This window comes from Macrosteles quadrilineatus, unplaced genomic scaffold (assembly GCF_028750875.1).
Source record: "Macrosteles quadrilineatus isolate MER2022 unplaced genomic scaffold, UCM_ALF_1.0 Scaffold_3__2_contigs__length_128488019, whole genome shotgun sequence".
In the NCBI taxonomy this organism is placed as follows: domain Eukaryota; kingdom Metazoa; phylum Arthropoda; class Insecta; order Hemiptera; family Cicadellidae; genus Macrosteles; species Macrosteles quadrilineatus.
In genome coordinates this window covers 17,384,163-17,400,813 of record NW_026542596.1, presented here as the reverse complement: position 1 = coordinate 17,400,813, position 16,651 = coordinate 17,384,163, and the positions used below count along the sequence as shown (strand labels likewise).

Genomic DNA, 16,651 nt, shown 5'->3' with positions numbered 1-16,651 from the left:
AGTGTGAACGTCATGAAATCGTGACGTCGAGCCTACGTCGTGGAACGACCTTTGAGCCTTGCAGGAACTCGACCCGTGATCCGATCAGTCTGTTCTGTGTTCTGTGACTCAGTCTCAGTCAGAGTCAGTCCACTCAGTCTGTCACTAGTCACTACACTGTCAGTAGTCAGTCAGTTCAGTGCAGTAGCAGTTGTCAGTGTGTAGTGTGTGTAGTGTGTCAGTCTCAGTCAGACACAGACAGACAGTCAGTGGTCAGTGGAGTGGAAGTGTTTGGTGGAAGGGAGTGGTTGTTTGCGCCGGTCCAGTGTTTGTGTTTATGTTATTGCGTTGTAGTTGTAGAAAACCAATTCAGTAACTCACTAGTTCAGTTTCAGTTTGCCGAACCTTGAATGATCAATGAGCATATCGTTTGCGAAATTTGGTCGTTCGTTTAACTCTAACTTTGTGTTTAAGTTAGTTCGTTCTTGTTGAGTTGTTAACAATTTCAGTGAATTGACATAGCTTAGGCCTAGCCTAGCATATTTGGATCTCCTGTCTGGAACAATCGTCTGTTTGGTATTTGAAATACCGTATTTCAAATCTAAATTAGAACACTAGACTAGACCCAAAGTAGTTTTGGCTATTGATTTGTATATAAACAAACTTTAACTTATTAACAGCCAAGGGAAGGTGAAATTCCTGTTTTTAATATTGGCGTTTGAAATGTAAATTAAGTTAGTGAAGTGAGTGTAAAGTGAAATTGGTAAAATGGCCCAATCTCCAAGGGACACGATGATCCATCTTGTGGCAGGAGGGTAAGTGTTGACTTTTACCTAAGTAAATACAAAATTTAAAAAATAGCTCCCAATTACCCCTTGGTCCCAATTCCCCCACTCTACCCTACCCATTCGTTTTCTATTTGTTAGGGTCTTTTTATGGAATTGTTAGGTAGGCCTATCTTTTTAGTTACGGATAGGGCCTTACTTACATAGGCTAATGTATTTGAACCTCGAAAAAACCATGCGAATGGACATAAATTAGGCCTTAACTAGAATAGGCCTAAGTTATTTAACATGTTCACTGCCGAAAAACTTTAAGTAGGCGCTCCAAAACTGCAACGATGCCCAGGCAGGGCCATGGTGCGTTAATGAATCAGCGATCGCAATTGGCATTCAAATATCTCACTAAGTTAAAACTAATCACAAAAGGGCAGTGGCAATTAACTTAAGTTCTTTGTTAACTTACCTACGGTACCCTGAATGTGGACATAGTTCACTGAAACACCCAAAGGTAGCAGCACTGCCTGGATCAAGAAGTAGTGTCATTGTAATATGGCTCGGATAGAGAAAATCCAGGACTAAAGAATTGCCAGAGATGGGATTTTTAGTACCAACCTACACCAAAATAAAGCTTGTATTCTAAGCTACAGCCTGGCAACAATTAACCTATTAGGGAGAGTGGTACATACTGGGACGAAAATATTACTTAAAACATTTTTTTCTTCAATATTAGTTGACTTAGAAGAACAACCTTTACACAAAAATTCCCCCGCCGCAGCAAACCTGCCGACTAAGCGAATTTCCATTTGTCTGAATTGATTTTCAGTTAAATATATTTTAATAACATTAGGTTTAACGAGTACCTAGGTTTGCTGCTACAAGGAAACTAATAAAGTGTGTTTTTGAGTAAAATATTGATAGCTTAGTACAAAATAAATAAATTTGCCAAGTTTGATCAAAATGTATCCATAAACAAGCAAACTACAACATTTGACAATACATTATTCTCCATAAGAATAACATGGGAATTTTAAATTTACAATTTTTTTAATTTTCTCCGTTACTAATAATCGAACAAAAATACTTTTATATACTAAATTATTTGTTTTTTTAAGCTCTTTAAAAAGGTCTAAAGAGAAATCGGGAAATTTTGTGTTTTGAGGGTCAAAAGTGAGTCTATATTATATATATATATATACATATATAAAAATTTGAACGAATGGTGTTTTTGGCCTCTGGGGACATCAAAATGAAAAAGTAAATCGGTCCCGGGTCTAGGTCTTACCGTGCCACCTACGGTAACAGCTACTTCCCTATAGGGAAATTCGCTAATAGCTACTTCCCTATAGGGAAATTCGCTAATAAAGCACTTTTAAAACACTTTTAATGATATTTTTTTCAAAATTATTAACTTATATTTAAAAGGCCAAAAACCTTTTCTCCCGCTTTATACCACTTGTCCCAACATGTACCTACCGACTCTGGTACAAGGTGGGACAGCAATATGGTACAAAGTGGGACAGCATATGGTGCAAAGTGGGACAATAAATGTAACCCACATGGGACATCCTGTTATGCATAGGAGGTCCCTACATAAATAAGACAGTTTCAGACAAATTAAAAAATTTATTGATATGTGACTTGTAAAAACTTATAGTAATGTAAATGATAAATGATTTATTTAGCCATTCAGTATGTACAATAATACAATAGGCATTGTCAAAAAACAGCCAAAATAAACAATACAGAAAGCTGCAATAAACTAAAAACTATAAAATCAGCAAAAACCATGCAGGTGCACAAGCAAGCAAAATAAATAAATATAGTAGGCCTATACCTTTCAGATTCCTATTCTAAGGTACCTACAATAAATGGGCCATGCTTCATAGCAACAAAAAATTCTTCTAACTTATACAAAGGGTTTGCCAATAGCCACTTCTTCAGAATGATTTTAAATTTTGAATTTGGAAGTGATTTCACTTGATCTGGTAGAGAGTTGAAGAGATTGATGAAGAGATTACCTGTAACAGGGAAGCATTGTTGGGTTTTACTTAGTCTATTATAACTATAGTAGGCCTACATAGTTAGTAATCAAACTAGGCTATAAGGCTTGAAATTGCTCCATCTTCTGCATGCTCCTAAAACTTCTTGCGGCAAATCTTCGGCATTATGGACCTGAAAAAATATTTTTTTTGTAAAATTCCACTACCGTATAATGTTCTTTAATTAATAGGCTAACTATGATATGAATGAATATGTCTATATTTTAAGAGTTAAATGTAGGTCTACTTTGGCATAAAACCGACCCCGCTAAAACTGTATTTATGTTATAAGTAGGTAAAAAAGTAGCCTAGAAAGAAATTGTTTAATTGAAAATATAAGTATTAAACAGTTTAAAAAGGCCTAAGTGTATTTTTATGAAGGCCTAACACAAAATTATGACAGCAGTGGTGTTTCTGGGTAAACCGCGTTAGGGTTTACCGTGAAAAGTAAGTTAAGGGTTTTTTTATTTAACAGACCTAGGTCCTATTCTAGGTAACCTACCAAGCAGATGAGGCATGTCATACCTATATTTATATGGGTATGCTTGTATTTATAGCCTATTATGAATTGCTATAATAGTATAATAAATCAATTATCATTGCTTGTCCCACTATGTACCGATTTCCCACTTTGTACCACCTTATTTAACATTGTCCCACTATATACCACAAATAACCATCCCAACTTGTACCACATGTAGGGTTATATTGTTTTTAAGTTTTACTCCAAACAGTGCAGCTCAGACATCCCTGACCTCCTTCTATTGAACAAAGAAGGTTTTTCAATGTTAGGCATATCATATTATAACCTGTTTATCAAACTAATTTCATAAGAAAATGATGATTGCTTACCTCAAAAATGTAACTTTTGAGACTATAGTTGTAGCAGACTGTCATTCAGTACTTTCCAACATGACTGAAACTTCAGAACTAACTTAAAACACACTGTTAGCCTTGACACAACACTTTAGGAGGGAAACTGGTCACATAGCTTTGAAGAAAAAAAAGTTATATGGAATGTCCCACACTATATATCATGTCCCACCTTGTAGGCCCTACCACTCTCCCCTAATATTAAAACGTAACAGGGTTTTTTTATTTTACGATTCTGAATCAACCGCTTGACGGATTTTCATGATTTTTGTGTTGAAAGAAAGATAATTTTGAGAACTAGGGAATGTCGAAGCCATAATTTTAGTTTTGGGCCCCAGTAGGCCTATTTTAGAAATTAAGTTTTAATTTTCAAAAAGTCTAGCAGCCGACTCTAACATTCTAAACTAGCTTTTGGTATGATTTAATTTGCTTAACATAACAGCTGTGAACATTCAGCGTTTGTGACACAAATTCAGCATTTGAATAAAAATGAAAAGACATAGGGCCAACTAAGGGTTGACTTATTTATAGGCCTACTATGTGTGATGCTGATCATTGATACGTTCAATTCTTCGGTTAGGACAGATTAATTTATAGTAAAATACTAGGATGTTCAAATTATTTTGTAAAGCAATCTTTGATTTGTTTTGGTGCAATATAATTTGTTTTAACTAACAGCTGGTTAAATATAAAATAAAGTAGGCCTATTTTGCAGTAACTGAAATTTTTATAGTGTTTCAAAGGTTAGGCCTACTCGGGCCAAGTTTGATAGGCACTTTAAAAATTGAAAAACGTAAGGGGTGAACAAATTATTTTTTAACTCGTTTCAATAAAAGCCTTAATAAAAGCCTTAAAAGTTTTTAATAACAACCTAAAGTAAATTTGAGGTTTATGAAACATAACTAGCTATCACTACAGATTTTTTAATTCTTTCTAATATAAGGCCTCAATGCATGTATTTTTTTTTAAATTTCAAAAAAGTTCATACCCAATTACCCCTAATACCCAATTCCCCCCTTCTACCCTATTTACTTTTATCTCATAAGAGCAAAGTATACATACTAATAGTAATTTTCTGATGTTTAGGAATTTTTAAATTGACTTTTAAGTGTATTTTTTAGGGGTTGATAATGTTAGTACCCAATTGCCCCCTCATGGGAAAATGGGTAGCCTACTATATTTTTTTTGCCTGATAACAATACATCGGTTTTTTTAGTTAGAATATGCTTTTAGGGGGTAGTTAAGAATTGCTTTAGGTTGGTTTGACTTCTGTGCATTGAATATTAAAGAAATTATGGCTTAGTACCCAATTCCCCCGTCACATCGGCTTAGAGGCAGGAGACCATAAGACAGTCAAAAACTATTTAACAAATTAGGTTTGGAATTAGTTTTGAAGCAAAAACCATATTTTTATGGACTTTGAACAAGTAGCCTACAGTAACTTATAAAAAGGATTCATTTATTTAAGTTTGTCTGGTGATTAACAGTTTAACTTTGTTCAAAAGCGCAGAAATGGCCACTTTTTTCAAAGTTTTGTCTTCTTATAACTTTTTTTTAATAAGTTAGAATAATCCAACTTGTTTTATATGTCTAAGTATGTCTAAGAAGCCATAATTAATACAATTTTTATAACCTTAGGTTATAAGGATTTACAGTATTACAAATAAATATCTTCGAAAAACTATAAAGTTTTCAAAAATTAACTTTAACGCTATATAAGATTGTCAAAAATAATGATAAGAGACTAAAACTAGTCTTAAAATGCTTAAAGGCTATTTGTGTTTTCTTAATAACACCCATTTTCCCAGAATTTTTAATAGGTCATTTTAATGTATAATAAGTGTACCCAATTCCCCCCTTTGGGGTAATTGGGTATGAAAAATATATATATTTTTTTTTAATAGAACAAAACAACTTGCAGGTCAGAAAATAAGTGAAAAGATGTCTATTGGAAGCCTTTAAATGAAGGCATGAAAGTTGTAAAGTGATTCAATTTGTTTTAGCCTACAAAGTACATTTTACAAAACCTAGTACCCAATTCCCCCCTTCTACCCTACTCTATAGAATTATGAGGTTATTTTATTCACTCTGATTTTGTCATTGATTATAAGTAAGATTAGTACACCACCGAGATAAATAACACCATCGATGTAATACAAGTCGAGGCTCTGTACACGAGTCTTAAAAAAAGGATATGCAAATTATTTTACTGCTCAATTTTTTGAGGAAAGGGTAGAAAAGTCAAAATTTTTACATGTTTTAATTCATTTTGGTAGCTTTTTGTTTACAATCAATGTTTGAGTTCTGAGATCAAGAACCCTCGGGAATACGATTTTAAATTACCACCACAACCTCAGACGGGTTTTATCCAAAGATATACAGATGAATGACATAGATTGAACACAACGTCATCATTGACCTAGGATACTGCAATTAGACTAATTATTATTTTATGAAATCTAAAAAGTTGTTGGTGTGTGTTTAGTTGTGGTTACGTTTGGATGCGCTGATGTAGGCAAAATATCACTTTTATTTTAACTGAATATTTTATAGTTTAAATAAATGAATATGGGGAATTACGATGTACATTGATAGCAAATAAATCCTGCCAACTGGTCTAGCCACTCTAGAGTGGTAATATTACTCAAAACTAGGCCTACGGTACCAGTTCCTATGACTAGAGATGAGAGGCCTTCTAAATAACTTAGTCGGATCCGATTATTTTATCCAGCCACATATTATGTACTGGTACCTAACACGTTCGCTACCGAGCGATTCCGCAATCATTGCCACGGACCGAGGTATAAAATTTTTTTATCTTACTCATAGACTGGCTGTCACTTGGTTAACAGTACACGCAGATCACGGGCAAAAACCTGTTAAACAGTGATTATTTACTTTGTAATACTCTGCAATCTTGTAAATAATATTATACTAGTGTACCTGTTGCTCGAATTCGAGCGCTTGCTAAGTATTAGGCCTACAGGCGTTATTTTAAAACGAATAACTGCGTTTCATAATGGCCCATCTCCCAATCTTGATCCAGTCTCTTTCTGATGTTAGGTATATATCAGAGCGTTTACCTTTAAAAGGTTAACATAAAACACTCTGCCTCAAGGCATTTGCCACTCATCTAATATCTCCTCTCTTCTGTTTCCGATGTAGTCCTACCCGTCTTCTTGTCTTCCAAAATCAAGACAGCTTATGCAGTGATTATCCAACAGTCCTAAATTAAATGTAAAATCTTCAGGCGGCTGTTGGACTGCACATTTAAACCCAACATGGAAGGGTGCTTGCTGTATTCGGCTATCAACGACAATAGTATTATTTGTATTTTGTTCGTGTCTACCAGTTAAATTTCGTCGGCCTCCTCCTAAGGGTCGTCCTGGTCAACGTCTTAGTCTCCATTATATCGAACTTTTTTTTGGTAAAATTTTGTGTAAAATTTTAGTATAACCAGCTGTTTCAAATATTAGTGTCAAATTCAAAGTATTCATCTGTTCAAATGTAAACAAACATTTTCTCCCTGAGAATAACATGGGAACTTTGAAGGCCACTGGGGCAGAGCCCTGATGTAATTCCAATGTTATTTTGTTTGATGGCAAAACTACATGCTAAGACCTTTTTAACGACACCTTGGACATGTTGATCGGTAGCACCACCACTCCAAAACAATTATGACAAAAATATGCCTAGCGTATTTTAGATTCTTGTTTTATATTTTTATTAATGTTTTGTAATGTCGCATATTTGCGACACCCGGTCTATAGCATAAGAATATATGCGCACATATATGCGACAGTTCATTTTTGTTTATGTTTTTAGGTGAAAGTAAGTAAAATGAACAGATTTTTTAAGAACAGTTTATAATTGAATAGCCTAAATATAAAAGCTAAATGGGATAATGCAGCATACATACAGCATACATACATACAATGATGCAGCAAAGTAAAGAACAGTTTTTCCAACTATCATGACGTCACCAATCATCATATCAACTGACCGAGCGACCCAGTTGTGCGTCAGACATTCCTGTAGACCACTGCAGATAATTAAGTGCCTTCAAATAAACTGTTACAAAGATATAAGCGTTTTAATAACATTGGAACACCGACGCAAATATGCGACGTCAGTCTATTTTAATGTGACTGTGAAGTCTATGGATAGAAACCAGCTGTCGCATATGTGCGTCGCTGGTCCATATGAATGAAAAATTATGTACTATTGCAGTAGCGAACGTCCTAACCAATAAAAACACCTCATGTAATTAATAGCGAATAAATTGGTAGATAAAACAATTTTTATGTAACAATTTCACTAATGAGGTGTTGTGGGCTAGGGTGGCTGGTACGATGGGAGCAATTGTGACGTGCCCGCTAGAAGTAGTAAAGACAAGATTACAATCGTCTTCGTCTGGTTTCCACATTCACAATGTGCAAGTGCCCAAGATCGCCTCCATGGAAGGCAACAGCCAAGGGACGTGTAAAACTATCATGTCGTCGCAGAGGCGGAGGATAAACACAGTAACTTCACGCCATGCAACACAGTTCCTGGCCATCTCTCAATATGAGGGGATGCCGCCACCTCAGAAGTCAATGGGCCTCATTCAGTGTCTAAGGTGAGAGAATTTTTATTAACTTAATAAATAACTTGGTTAGTGAAAATAGCTTTTAAGTAGGCCTAAGTTGATCTTAAGCCTAAGTTGGGGTTGTTAGGAAGGCTATACATGATTCCCTACTAATAATATTTGCCTAGTTCGTAGTTGTTTCGAACAACCATACAACAAATAATTACATTTTAATACCAGTAAGCCTAAATATATTATTTAGGCCTACTCATAGAAGAGAATGGTACGGTAATTAGTGTGATCAGTTACTCCACATAGACTAGATTAGGTAGCTTACTTAAAAAATATTTTGCACCATCTTCTTTACATCCGAAAATGCCCTCTTCCATTATTTCGGGGGGTTTGAGCATCAACAGCGCAGCAATCTATTCCTATGCCTCCACAGTTTCCTATCTGTCTTCACTATTCTGTCATCATGAATAATTCCATTTTCCAAGTCTTTTGTCTCACATCTCAGTCTTGCTTTACTACTCCCCCTCTTCTGCTCCCTTCATTGATCCTTCCATCCTTCCTTTTTTAACTCTTTTAGCTCTTGAAAATCTTATTTTCCAACTTATTTTCTGGTTTATTATATTTCCTAAACATACACCCCATACGTAGACCTAACTATTGGCCTAGTATATGACATGTTACAAGGCTATTTTAGCTCAGATAGTGGCTAGGTTACCACTTCTTCCACCACCAAAGGTTGGTTTAAGAACATTTAATTTATTCCAATCACCATTAAATTGTTTTTCCATACTTCTCAACCCTCATCACCTTTCTCCTTATTTCTTCAAAAACTACTAATACAATATATTTATCAACACTATCTATTTACTAACTATAGTTTTTTTTATCCATTCAGGCATATTGTGCACTATGAAGGCACCAAGGCCTTATTCAAGGGGCTGGGACCCAATCTAGTCGGGGTGGCCCCTTCCAGAGCCATTTACTTCTGTGCGTATTCCCAGGCCAAAAGTTTCCTCAACTCTGTAATCGCTCCCGACACAGCTATAGTTCATATACTCTCAGCCTCTTGTGCAGGTAAGTCGAATACTTTAACTTCAGTGTGATGATTTGTGTGTGTGAGTTGTCCGTTATTGTTACAGATTTTCCTGCTAAATCTGGATACCAGTGATGAATTTTGAGACATCTTCTGAGAACTTTGGCTGCTAGTGCTACCAAGAATATGCTTTTACAGCAAGAAATTTTTTTTAAGAAAACCTTTTTCTGCTATGTACCTAGAACGGAAAATTATCATCACAAAACAGTACACTGATCAAGATTACATCCTGTAGGAAAAATTTGTTTATACTTGTTTGTAAACAGTATTGTTCAAATTCCATTAGAGTGCTTTTTATGTGGGGACAATGAAGATTTGTAAGGACTGTTTTTGATGGCTCACCTCTGGAGTTCATAAATGTTTGGTCCTGCCAGAAAAAAAAGATTTTCACTGATTTTACTCATTGGATTCTTGAGCACTTGGGGATAGTTGTCAACAGTACAACAACTTCATCCAAAATACAGAAGAAAGAATTAGGAGGTCCCATGATCATCTTAATAAGATACATTGTTATTAAAGAATTGAAATTCCTCCCTTTGACAACTGCGCTAGCACACTGGAAACAAACACATCTAAGTCTGTCAAAAACAACATAATGACTATAAGCCTATAATAACCTTATGTTTTGTATAATATTGTAGTGAATAATAATAAAATATGACAACCATTAAACATTCTCAATCTCATAATTGATCTGCAAGCTGATATTCACCTATGGATGGGAACAAATGGCAGGGGGCTGAGTGGTTAAAGTGCTGACAATCATAGGGTCTCCGGTTTGATTCTGAGAAAAGACAGTATAGCTTTTTGATGGTTCGAAACTGGGTTGAGCTGTTGTTGCTTGATAATTGGTTTGTTATTATTGAATGGTCTTGAATAAAGAAGCAGATGATTTTGGCTAGTAACAAATCTACAAAGAACATCCATCTCACTCCAATCAACACTCATCTTAGCTTAAAATGTGTAAGCAGCACAATAGTCACAAAGCTAGGCTAGCTGTTTTTAAAGTAGCGATAATATTGAGAAAGTTTGTGACTATTGTGATCAAACCATATCCTATAGATATAATTGCAGATAAGATGAAACATGGCTTGAAGGTGGGATAAATTTGAAAGAGCTTGTTAACCAAACCAGCATGATTGGACTATGGGAATGGGGATTTATGGGGTAAAAATTGGTTTTTCCCATTTTTGACCCTCAAAATGTAAAGTTTTGCATTGCTTTCCAAACCATTATGTAGAGCTTTAAAAAAAATAATTTAGTTTATTTTAAGTGTTTTTGTAGGTTACATGTAAATATAAAATGCTCAAATGTTATTCTTATGGAGAATAAGTATATTGTGTTGTAGTTTGCTTGTTTTGTTTATGGATAGATTCTGAACAAACTTGGAAAATTTATTTATTTTATACTAAGCTATTAATATTTAAAAAGAAAAACCCACTTTATTACCCTCTTGTAGCTCCAAACCTAGGTACTCGTTAAACCTAATGTTACTTAAATAGATTTAAGAGAAAATCAAATCAGGCAATTGGAAATTCGCTTAGTCTGCAGTCTTGCTGTGGCGGGGATTTTTGATGTATAAAAACTAATCTTATTTTAGCAAAGATCAAAAAAATTACCCTAAAATATAAAAGAAACATAGTCAACATTACATTATCAATGTTAGCAACATGAACTAGACACATAAAAAACAGGCTTCGGATTTTACAAAATGTACTAGCACTATTCAGTCAATGGTATGTACTTGATCATTTTAATAATTCCAATTGAAAAAACAGCTGATCTGAGTCAGCAACAAAGGAACCTGAAAAGTCCTTCATTTAATTATATACTCACCATTCACTCATTTATAAAAATAAACACTAAAGTGTGTTTTGATGTCCAGGATAATCTGATTGAATGTCCATTTACACCTTTAGTCACAACGCATTTAAATATATACATAGCCTAATATATGTAGTAACATGTGTTTGGTTGTACAAGCAAAAGTACAGTTTGCTATGCCATTCCTGTACATAATCCCTGACCTGCTTTGGTCCTTGTTCACCTTAGACCATAATAACATCTGTTGCAGTAGATACGGTTTGCCAAAGTCTTACGTTATTTGAGTGATTTTGTACGTCTATAGAAAACAGTTTTTAGCACTCTATAACGTTTAAGTATTTGATTTGATTATCTTGGTATATTATGTTTATTTGATTTAATCTGCTTGATCCATCTTGTGAATTGTTTACCCAAGTGTTCATATGATTAAGTATTTGAGAATACAGATCTTATCCATCAAGTAGCACAATGAGTGTTTATAGTCAGTCCTTCAGTGTGTGTTTTTACTCGGCTGTCAAAATAACTAGGACTCTTAAGTTTCATGTCAATAGGTTAAACAAAAAAATAAACCACTCATATTATGATACAAGGTATCAAATGACGTTCTTTTAAGTGAACTTTGTTTTAACACTATCAAAATACAAAGGGATAAAAAGGTTCATCATCAAAGAAAGTTTTTTTTCTTTGGCCTAAACTTATAACAATGTACCAGTTTGGGCCAATTCCTTACTCAAAATGTACAAAAACTTCACCGAGTTTGTTTATAAAAAAATAAAAATGAAATAAAACTTAATTGTATGCAAATCAAAAGTGATTCATTACTCAAAATTAATTTTTGCATACTATGATATTGTTATTAGTTTGAGTAAAACAATAAAGTAATTTTTTTTTGTCCTGGGAGATTAACTGTCTATGCCAATTTGGTCACGTATTCCACCTTTCATCCCTCCCCTCCCCTTCTGAAATCCCAACCCCAACTGCTCCTGTCAGCCCTTCTTTTTCTTCAAAACCAATTTGATCCATCGCTTGATATATAATTTAACAAAATCATGAACCTTATTTGTAAAAGTTGTTAGTTTACAGTGTTCCTCTATTCAATATCTTGGACTAATGTAAAACAGGGTTTGACCTGGATTTAGTAAATAAATATGTAAATAAAGTGTAAAAAGATTCAAACAATATTCTGTTATTTATATCTTGATAGAATAACCTTTTTTTAAAACTGAATTTTCTAACCTAATTTTTGGGGAGTGTAAAAAATAAAGTTTGATAAAAATATGGTGACAAATTTTGAATGTTGAATGTGTTGGATATAAAGAGTTTTTTGGGAAATCTAATTTTATTACGTCTTGAAATATGAGTAGCTCGAATTGGTTTGGTGTTTGTAAAACAATTATTAGCCAGCACTGCTGTTACTTACGACAAGGTTTGACTAGCAGCTAAAATATCATAAAGGCGTAAAAGCAGGTTTTGCTCCTAAATTTTTAAGTAAGGGTATTTTTATTAGATAAATTTCTCTTATTTATTAAAGGGAGCTGAACCGAAAATTTTTAAATTAAAAAAAAAAATATTTTAGTTTTAGATTCTTTGTTTTATCCTGAAAAAGAAAATACATATATATTAATAGGTCTCACCTCCCAAAACTAGAAAAAAAAACAAAGTAAAGCACCAAATTTTCTGAGCATAGTGAGTAGACCTAGTAAGGCTTTATGTCATCTTTGGTCGCGATTTTCCGAAAACTTGCTTTTTTAATGATAAAGGTACATTTTTCTCAAGAAGTAATAAAGATATCTTGATGAAATTTTTACCAAGTGTACCTTACATCACTACAAATATGTGGAACTAGAATTATCACCATAGAATCAATAGTAAAAATTACAAAAATAAAAAAAAAATATTTTTTGTTTATTTTTTTAAAAAAATTAGAATAAAAAAAAATAAAAAAATGAAATTTGTTACCATAGAAACATAATTCTAGTTCAACACACTCTTGTAGCACATAACTGTCAGTGTAGAACACAACAGATTTGTTACAGGAGCTTTATTGTTCTATCTACAGTATTTGTAACGCTACTATGTCTACATTCACCTGTCAAAGTCTAACTTATCGTTGGCGCCAGGTAGATCACGTGATAGTTGGCCAATCTACTTAGTAGCACGTTTATTCTTTGTGCCAAGTTGGCGTACGAAGATATCGTGAATGATTGTTCTTTACGAGTATCACAAAGTGTCACAGCCAACTCCAATCGTGATGCTATGTTACTACATTAATATTCTACGTATGTCTACTTAAAAAAAAATGTTACTCTAAAAATTACCGTTGTCATTTTTTGTTTACCGGTATACATACAACGTCAAATCAACAGAAATTTTCATAAATAAGATACACTGCATAGTTATCATTGTATGTTATATTTTACCCGTGATAGTAGCAGATTTCACTCATACAATTGGGGAAAAAGCTCATCAACCGTTTCCGTGATTTGAAAAACCTAGAAACGCATAAAGTAGGGAAAAATTAATTTTTAATTTCTAAGCCGAAGAATTCTTTAGGTGAGAACCGTGGATAACTTCCTCCTTAAATGTTAAAGGAAATAAGGACTTGTTACCTACTTGCTAACCTGTATTATAGGCCTATACCTACTCAGATTAGACTAATGACTATTCTCTAGCAATCAGATTAACATTGGCAAACAAATGTTGAAACATACGACAATTAGATAGTGTATATAATGTATCTTTGAAGTCATTTTACTGGAAATATTTTGTAACAGAATAATCAATAGAGACGGAATTCTTGAAATTTAACTGACCACAAACCTATGGGAAAATTAGCATTGGTTAGACCCATAGTTAAACTCATAGTGCTAACTGTAGGTAAACAAAACTGCAGCAATTCACTGAAGTGTAATAATGGATGAGCTTTTGAGGTGATGGGAAATTTCCTTTAATGGCCTTTCTCTACTAATAGCTACAAGGCAAACAAATTATTTTTCATCTTACTGAAGCAAAAACGACTGTTTTCGTAGATCGTTGTGAGGCTGAGGCAGTTTTGTTTAACTTCTTGGCAAAAATATTTAGGTGGAGTCTATAACGTTATTTGTATATTTTTAGTAACCTTCCCATATGGGAAACAATAAGGGAGGACACAGTTTGATAAAATTTTCTTTTATAAATTTACAGTATTCTATAGTATTACACATCTACCATAGCCATAATGTTGTACCACTTCACCTAAACAATAGAGAAAAATAAATTATCAACAATTCGCAAAATATCACAAATTATCCTTGAAATGAAAAACATAAACATAACTGTAAACAATCCTACTTTGACAGTTCTCATTGCGAATCACAGTTTTTTGTTGCTGCTTAGTTCAAATTAGCTGTTTTCATGAATGCAAAAAAATATAGTGCTGCACCCTGTTGGTAAATCTTATAACTTCTTAATGCTTTTCCATATCATAGAACCAACTTTTTTAGTTGAAACAGCTGACTAAATTCTTTAATTCCCTTTAAATATGAATACTCATAAGGTTAACATGGGGAAAAAGCTCATTAACCGTTTCCGTGATTTGAAAAACCTAGAAACGCATAATGTAGGGAAAATGTACAGAGCCACTGGGGCGGAGCCCGAAAGGATTTTTGAGATAAGAATATGCCTATATGTTAATCGGGAATGTAAGCTATCATCATGCCAAATTTCAGCCCAATCCGTCCAGTGGTTTATGCGTGATTGAACTTCAAACACACAAACAAACAAACAAACACACAAACTTTCACATTTATAATATTAGTAAGTTAAGATAAGCTATTACCTCATGGTAATCAATACCTATACCAGGGACTGATTATTCCCCCCTAATAATTTTGAAGTTATCTTGTAAGCACTGTTATTTCCTTAATTTTATCCAAAAAATTCTCTATGAAATTCAAATACATATGTATAGTTTTGTATATATAATACACAACAACGGAGAATAAAAATCCATGACTTAGCACTTTAACTAAAATGCCTCCTTGAAAACCCCCCATAATTTCCGTTTACATAGTCCGATCATTCTGGTTTGCAAACTCGTTCGAACAGGCGTTTAAACACGTTTACACGTTTGTACCAAATTTAATCTAAATCGGATGATTTTTGCTGGTGTTATTGTGCAAATGGACACACACACACGTATATATATATAAATGTGTCAATATTTTATATGAATTTGAACGGATTTTTTTTGCCTCTTGGGACATCAAAACGAAAAAGTAAATCAGCCCTGGGTCTATATCTTACCATAAGACATACGGTAGGACTTGACGAGTTAATGTTGTAAAGATTAAACTAGATTCTTCATTAAGAGTATCCGCTTATTACTATAATAATAGATAATTTCCTATTTGGAAAATTTACCTAAACGATAAGATTTTGATGATATTTGGTACAAACGTGTAAACCTATACTTATTCTAACGTGTTAGCAAATCAGCAGGGTCGGACTATAGAAACAGGTTTTGATGGGGGTTGTATGGGTAAATATTGGGTTTTTTCCTTAAAACATACATTTTTTTACCATTATAAAGAGTGTAAATTTAAAAAAAATGTAATACCTATATTGAAATGTTATGCGCTTACTCCAGAAAATTCCATTTATAAGTTGGCTCCCAAATTACTATAGTCTTGTTTGCTATATACAGAAGTGTTGATACATGAGAAATATAACACAATATGAAATTTTAGGTCGAATTACTGAACTATTCATTGCATGTTTTAATGCAACTTTATAAATTACAGTGGCTAATTTATAAAACCACTCACAAACATACATACATAACATTTAGTTATACAAACATTTTACTTTGTTTTAAAAGAAAAAAACAAATTTTCATTATGAAATGATTGCATTCCAATCGGAACTATTTCTTCAGTAAAATCAGCAGCAGAAAAGTTTACAATTTTTGAAAATGGACAGCCGGTGCTCTCGACTATATTTGATTCTTTTTCCTAGACATAAACCAATATAGCCTCAAATCACATATATTGAACAGTGGTTTTCGCTCCTCAAAACACATATTCTGAAGAGTGGTTTTGCTGAAGGATGGCAAAAAATAATCACTTAGTCACAGTTCTGACTGTAATGTATGCTGTCTGAAGTCATTGAGTGTTCTAGAACCTTGTTGCTTGGCAGCTCCTCTTGGTTAGGCAATAGCTGTGTATCACTTTGCTTGACGAATTTGTTACATAGTGATGAATGTTAATACTGTTTGGCATGTGTACAGAAGAGGCCTCTTTGGTTTTCAATCAGCTGAATTCACGTTTTGGTTTTATGAATTTTTGTGTCAACCAAGCAAGTTGGCTCCTAAGTAGCACAAGTGCGTAGTACGCTAGTGTCAACGTCCTCTGATATTGAGGTAGGCGACTTTCTCTGATACCAAGTCCAATAATCCTTGTGTAAACGTAAATCAAACTCCTTGGTATATTAAAATACCTCCGCC

General features: G+C 33.8%; 1 protein-coding gene across 2 annotated transcripts in view; it reads left to right on the top strand.

The window, feature by feature from the left end:
* Positions 1-281: 281 nt before the first annotated feature.
* Positions 282-16,651, top strand: part of LOC128990465 (mitochondrial carrier protein Rim2-like) — a 64,489-nt gene continuing 48,119 nt past the window's right edge. Inside the window, exons 1-3 of one of the 2 annotated variants that reach the window (XM_054412835.1) lie at positions 282-794; positions 8,013-8,291; positions 9,148-9,326. In XM_054412835.1, coding sequence (XP_054268810.1) covers positions 748-794; positions 8,013-8,291; positions 9,148-9,326 — 505 coding nt within the window. In that variant the 5' untranslated portion in view covers positions 282-747. The remainder of the gene's footprint in view (positions 795-8,012; positions 8,292-9,147; positions 9,327-16,651) is intronic. The other variant, XM_054412834.1, reaches the window with a different exon arrangement.